This window comes from Apis dorsata, unplaced genomic scaffold (assembly GCF_000469605.1).
Source record: "Apis dorsata unplaced genomic scaffold, Apis dorsata 1.3 scaffold_94, whole genome shotgun sequence".
NCBI lineage: Eukaryota > Metazoa > Arthropoda > Insecta > Hymenoptera > Apidae > Apis > Apis dorsata.
Genome location: NW_006263392.1, coordinates 240,484 through 247,263, shown reverse-complemented (window position 1 = coordinate 247,263; position 6,780 = coordinate 240,484). Strand labels below are relative to the sequence as shown.

Sequence of the window (6,780 nt, the reverse complement as noted above, 5' to 3'; positions counted from 1 at the left end):
TATATTTTGGATATTTTAATTTGGATAATTTGGATTATAATTTGGATAATATGACTGTCGAATATTTTCGATTAGTCGTAACAAATGTACTTCTTAGTTGTGAATTGTATATAAATTATTTGTGTGACTTGTCTATTAGAGACTAGGGTCACAGCAGATAATCGTGTCCAATGGTTAGAGCATCACACGATGTTCATAAACTATCTAATGTCGTCACCATGAAACTCGTGATACTCCAAAATTAGAAGATTTAGACAATTATTAGCTGCAAAATTGTTAGCATTATCCGAAAATACAACAAAACCTTGTCAAAACCTTCAACGGAGTCAACATAATATCGCTGTTCGGAAAAATAATTCTGGTATAAGTATTAGACTGCATGCAAATTATGTTATTCGGATAAAAGACGACAAATGGATCGATCAAAAGACGTACGAAGGAATTTAAAAAAGACAACAACTTTTTGTCCAAATTATTCGAATCATTATACTTCAACTTTATATAGAATGTTTTAAAATTTTACATTCAAAATAATTTTTTTAATAAATTATTTTTTTATTTTTATAACAATTTAATAATTTTATTATACCGTGCAGAATATCTTTCGATCTACGAAATATCTACGAAGATCGTTCATAAGTAGTCAAATAAGCATCACCCGAATATGGGCGACGCGGCTCGATGAGAACTTTTGCTGTTATCTGAATATGGGTGATGCGGCAGTCAACGTGTTAAGTTAGCTATAATATAATAAAAAATTCATCAAACGAGTGCGGAAAATCATCTGGAGTTGTTGGTTCGGCCGAGTGAAAAAGATCTGGAACGCAAAAGGTTAAAATCGATGATCGTTTATATTCATTCGATGGCTATCAATCAAAATCAATAATCATACCGAAAAATATTTAACAAAATCTCACAAATTATGTATAATAATATATATATTAGAAGTCTTAAAGTAATTTGAATAATTTAAAAAAAAATGTTATCCAGATTTATTATTAAAATATATTAATAAATATTTAGAAAGTTATAATTATATATAACTAGTAAGTATTTATATTAGTCATATTTTATTACATATATATTTATATTACAATATAAATAATATAATAAATGTAATGTATAAATTTATTGAAAATATCATGAATTATAAAAACACAAGGGTTTTATTAAACTTTACAATTCATAAATACATAGATAAGAGTAAATTTGAAAATGCTCCATTATCACATGATTATAATTTCAAAACTTCATTCTTTCATTTGCAATTGTTTTTTCAGTTTTTTTTACATAATATTTTTTATAAAAACTATTTTATTATGATATTATATACAGATTATAATATATTTGATTTAATTAAAAATTGATGTAATATTAGATTTTAGTGTAATGTTAGATTTATTAATCCAAACTTTTTAAATTTTTTAACAACTTTTACAATAAATAAATAAATACATAAATACTCATAATTATAAATGATTTTATAACCTTGTTTTATTACAACTCGTAATATTTTGTTCTTTTTTATGTTCAAGTTAAAATATTTATATCATATGTTTAATGAAATATGACTATATGAATACTTATACATATATTTGCTACTTTCTGGATTATTAATATTTTAGTAATAAATAGTATAATTTTTTTTTATAAATTATTCTAAAAACTTTTAAAATATGTACATATAAAATGTATTATTTATTTGTTGAAATTTTGTTAATAAACAGAACTTTTTGTTTATTGAAATTAATTATTATATAAATACTTTTTATATTCACTGTATGTATATTATTTTATACATAAAATACTTATATAAAAAAATATTTCTTATTTTTGTCTACAGATTGAAAGCATTTATAAGAATGCCCATGAAGCTATACGCGCAAATCCAGAACATACGAAGGTTACTAAAGAAAAAATACCTGTGAAAAAACGTTGGAATCGCGCCAAACTTTCTTTATCAGAAAGGAAGAATCGTGTTGCTCAAAAGAAAGCTTCTTTTCTTAAGACATTAGAAGAAGTGGAAGCTTAGTTGTATTTCATGGGAGAAATTGTTCAGAAATAAAAATATACGATAGAAATTTTGTATTTTTTTTATCATGTTAATCAATATAATAATAAATTTTTATGTAATAATTTATTTAAAAGTAACATAATCGCAACTTTTAATATAGATTTTATATAAAACCATATGTTGTATGTATATTAATATATATATTATCATTTATAATCAATTTAAATATTAAAGCATATTAAAAATTAAATATTAAAGCATATTATAAATTATAAGTTAATTGATAATTTGTCTGATTTCGAAATTGTTAAAAAAATATAAACTTTTAATGTTATAATTTATAAATTATAATTTATAATGTTAAAATTTTTATAAAACAATTTTTATCTCTGACATATGAATATATGAATTTCACTTTTTTTTTATTTTATTCATAAAAGAAGAATGAATTTATAAATGTTCATAATATGTTTTCATATTATGTTTGTAATATAAAACTTTATTAAAAATTTATTATTATTAAATATATATATATTTTTATTTTGCAAATTTTATTTTAGATTCAAATATTAAAAAGTTTAAAAAAATATATTTGTATTCTATTTTGAATATTCTATTTTTAAATTATTTCATTGATTTGTTAAAATTATTTCATAATATTAATCATATAACTTCATTTTTTTATTAAATTTAATAAAAATCACAAAACAAAAAAATATCAAAATATTGATTTTGTTATGATTTTAGAAGATTTATAAATCATAATACAATAACAGTACAGTTATATGAAAAATATTTAATTATATAGGATATTAATATATTCATGAGATATCTTCGATTCTTAAAATTAAAATACATTAAAATTGATACATAAAAATAATTGAAGCTTATTCATTAAACAATTTAAATTAGATAAAATGAAATGAAATAAAAGTAAAACTTATTTTTTATATCGCAGTCTTATTCTGTATAAATAAATTCTTATATAAATTTTTGTATTTAGAATATTCTAAAGATATTTGATTGTATTAACAAATATAATGTTTATATTTTCAATAATATATTAAAAGATTAATGTATATTCTTCGCATGGTATTGCTTAATATAAAAATAAGAAAAAACTTGATTAATCAAATTTTTCAATCATAATAGCGATTTTAATGTACTATATTTTTACATTTTTAATTATTTTATTTTTGTATTTTAATACATCACTTTGAAAATAAATTCAAACTTACGATAAAAAAATGAAATTCATAAGTTTAATAATTAATGAAAAGATAATTTTTATGAAAAACAGTAAAAATTATCTACTTTGAATTTATATTTTTTAAACAATTTCAAAATTATATAAATAATGAATTAAACTTTTTTCTCTTCTATTTTTGTATGAATTATAGCATTTAAATTTTAATAAAATTCCAAAAATTGCATAAAAAAATAATTGATTTGGCATAAAATATTTTTATTAGATTATGTGATAAATATTTCATTTAATATGTAATGATTAAGAATATTTGTTGCTTATATTTCTATTTATACGTTATGTACATATACATATACATATTATTACATGTATTTTTACATAACGTATTTATATCAATATATACATAATAAATTTAATGCGGAAAAAAAAATATTTAAAAATCGTCTATTAAACACATCGAAAGAAGGTTAAAATAAATATATTGAAATATGGATTGTAAATAAATTAAAGAACACTTTTATAATCATACATATGATATTCAGAATATAAAATCTTAATTTCGAGATAAATCAACAATTTATATATGGCAAATAATTTTGCCAAAAAAATATTCTCTACATTAATAACTTTTTTTAATCAACGAAAGAGTGATAATCTACTACGGGAACCAGGTAATCTGCCTTGCTCATCAATTAATCCAGCTTGAATATCTCTGATTGAAGGAATAGTTCTCACTTCTCCTCGAGCAGCTACGCTAGGTGGTGATTTAAGTAATCGACGTGCTACATTTTTTATATCATCTTTTGATATCTCATCTACAAATGAATATGAACGAATAAAATGATTTTTTCATCATTAATGATGACATGACATCAAATTATTATATATTGAAAATAATTTTAATATTTTTTTAAACTAATTAAAAATTTTTAAATTATAATAATTATAATAAAATGTAAGATAAAAGATTCAGTCAAAATTGGAAAATCAATACGATTTGACTTTGATGTCAGGTCATTAAAAAATAATATATAAATAACATTTATAAAATAATTATACAAAGTGATTCTTTTGCCAATAACATGTTATATATGAGATTGATATTTGTTATTTAGTAACTTTTTATTTACACAAAAATTGAGATATATATATATATATATAAATGAAAATATTTATGATTAGTAATACTAAATTTTTAAAGAGAGAATCTGTATTAAAATTCACGAATATTGGCTGAATAGATTTTTTGAAAGAAAATGTTCATGAAGAGAAAATTGTTTTTTAATTTCTCCATATGATATATATGGTTTAATATAATATAATAAATGAAATTGTTAAAAATGTATAAAGTTATTAGTATTTAATTTTGAAATAATGAATTAAAAAAAAATAAAAAAAAAAGATAGTAGATTAATTAAACAACATAAAGATTATTACAATACAATGTATGAACAGTACCGGATTAATATATTCATAATCTTAAAATATTATTACATATTAATTAAACATCATAATTAGCACATTAAATTTCAATTATTTATACATATGCAATATAATTAATATAATTAATTATACATATATATATATATTAGTACATTTAATAATAAAATGAATAGTCATCTATACAAGAAATTGTCATTTTATCTTAATAGACAAAACATTTATGCTGCTATCAAAACAATGCAATGATATGTCAATGTTAAGTTATTGCTAATAAATAAATGAATTTTAACTAAAATATATGTAATAATAAATATGATTATATTAGTTTGATTATATAATTCATACTTTCTGTTATGTATATGCATGAGAGATTATTTTTTAATTGTTTGAAACTACCAATATTCGTGAATTTTAATGTAATATAAAACATACCAATTGCTTGTATAAAATATTCTGGCCGTTTTCTAGAACCAGTGGCTAAAACCTGTCTCCCAATATCTTCAAATACAATAGGTCTTTGTTCTAAATTCATAAGTAACATAGATTGTAGTTGCTTCTTTGCTCTCTATTATTAAAATATTACATAAAATTAAAGAAAATAGAAAAATATAGTTATTATACTTATATAAATAAAATTTAATAAATATAACTATACCGCTAATTCGCTGTCTACAATATTATTTGTCATAGTAACCATTTCATGCACAATTACTTCTACCATATCTCTGACATGAGATGGTATACAAGATGCATGAATATAAAAAAGACCTGAATCAGCATATGCATGATTGTATGCAGTTGCACTATATAACCAGTGATATCTGTAAAATAATAAGTTTACAATAATATTTATTTCTCATTTTTTAATAGCATTTTTTTTTTTCAATTTTTAAATAGCATTTTAAGTTTTACCGGTTAAGTACATTTGTGTATAATCGAGTATACATTCCCTTTCCTGGACCTCCAGCACTAAAGCTATTACCACCACCCATCATCATATTTAAAACACACATTGCTACAAAATCTGAATCTTGATGAGAACAACCTTCTAAACCTATTACTACATGTGATAATTCTGGTAGACCACTAGGTCCTGCATATACAGGTACATTACATTCTTCCTATACAAATATAGAATTTAAAGTTGTTATATAATAATAATATTATTATATAAATGTTATTGTTTATATTGTATTTATTTAATTTAAAGCAATAATTACTAGTATGTAACCTCCTGTATATTGAGCAATTGAAGCATCAACTCTATTTAAAGATTTTCTTACGGATATTGAATTTTCTTCTATTCTTTCTTCTTCCCAAACTGATTTTTCATTGACGAAATATCTATAATAATTATTATAAAATTCAAAAAATATAAAAATATAAAAATATAAAATATAAAAATATTGTAATAAATATAGAATATAAAATATATTTATTATATAATTTAAATATATAATAAATATAGAAATTATAATTTATAAGCTTAAAATTAAATCAATTTAATAATATTTTATTAATTATATATAGTAACGAATACTTAACAGTTTTATTTATATAATTACTTTTGAACTGCTGAAACAAGATCCTCATGTTCTATACCAACTCCAGCTACTACCATTCTGTGTGGTAAATAATGACGTTTTAAATAATCAAATAATATTTTTCTATCTATAAGATCAATATTTTCTTTTGGACAAATTTTTGGAAATCCAAGAGTATTGCTTCTATATGCAGCCTATATACAGTAAAAGATGTATATTTTTAAAATTTTATTGAAATATTATGTGTATATATATATATTTACATACTGCATGAATCATATCCATAAGTATTGGCTCTTGTTCTGGTCTGGTAAGTAGAGATTCTAATTCAAAGTGGATCATCTGTCTTGCTGCATTTATCTAAAAATTTATATAAATTGCCTAAATTTTTACATTATATATTTGCATACAATAAATTTTTATACTAATAAGAATGTATAATATAAAATTATAAAATTATATCGAATTATAAATTATATCGAAATTTATATATAAATTATATTTTATTATACAGAGTCTTTATTGAAATATTTTTTGAATTATTATAAATGACAATAAATTATTTTTTGAAA

General features: G+C 20.3%; 2 protein-coding genes across 2 annotated transcripts in view; one reads left to right on the top strand and one right to left on the bottom strand.

The window, feature by feature from the left end:
- LOC102672698 (60S ribosomal protein L5) overlaps positions 1-2,081 on the top strand; it is a 7,179-nt gene extending 5,098 nt beyond the window's left edge. Inside the window, exon 6 of the mRNA XM_006611886.2 lies at positions 1,844-2,081. Within this exon, the coding sequence (XP_006611949.1) occupies positions 1,844-2,032 (189 nt within the window). The 3' untranslated portion in view covers positions 2,033-2,081. The remainder of the gene's footprint in view (positions 1-1,843) is intronic.
- A 1,603-nt stretch (positions 2,082-3,684) lies between these two features.
- Positions 3,685-6,780, bottom strand: part of LOC102672568 (mitochondrial-processing peptidase subunit alpha) — a 5,781-nt gene continuing 2,685 nt past the window's right edge. Inside the window, exons 5-11 of the mRNA XM_006611885.2 lie at positions 6,476-6,568; positions 6,230-6,402; positions 5,885-6,008; positions 5,577-5,785; positions 5,320-5,485; positions 5,097-5,229; positions 3,685-4,036 (exon numbers count right to left, since the gene is read on the bottom strand). Of these exons, the coding sequence (XP_006611948.1) occupies positions 3,858-4,036; positions 5,097-5,229; positions 5,320-5,485; positions 5,577-5,785; positions 5,885-6,008; positions 6,230-6,402; positions 6,476-6,568 (1,077 nt within the window). The 3' untranslated portion in view covers positions 3,685-3,857. The remainder of the gene's footprint in view (positions 4,037-5,096; positions 5,230-5,319; positions 5,486-5,576; positions 5,786-5,884; positions 6,009-6,229; positions 6,403-6,475; positions 6,569-6,780) is intronic.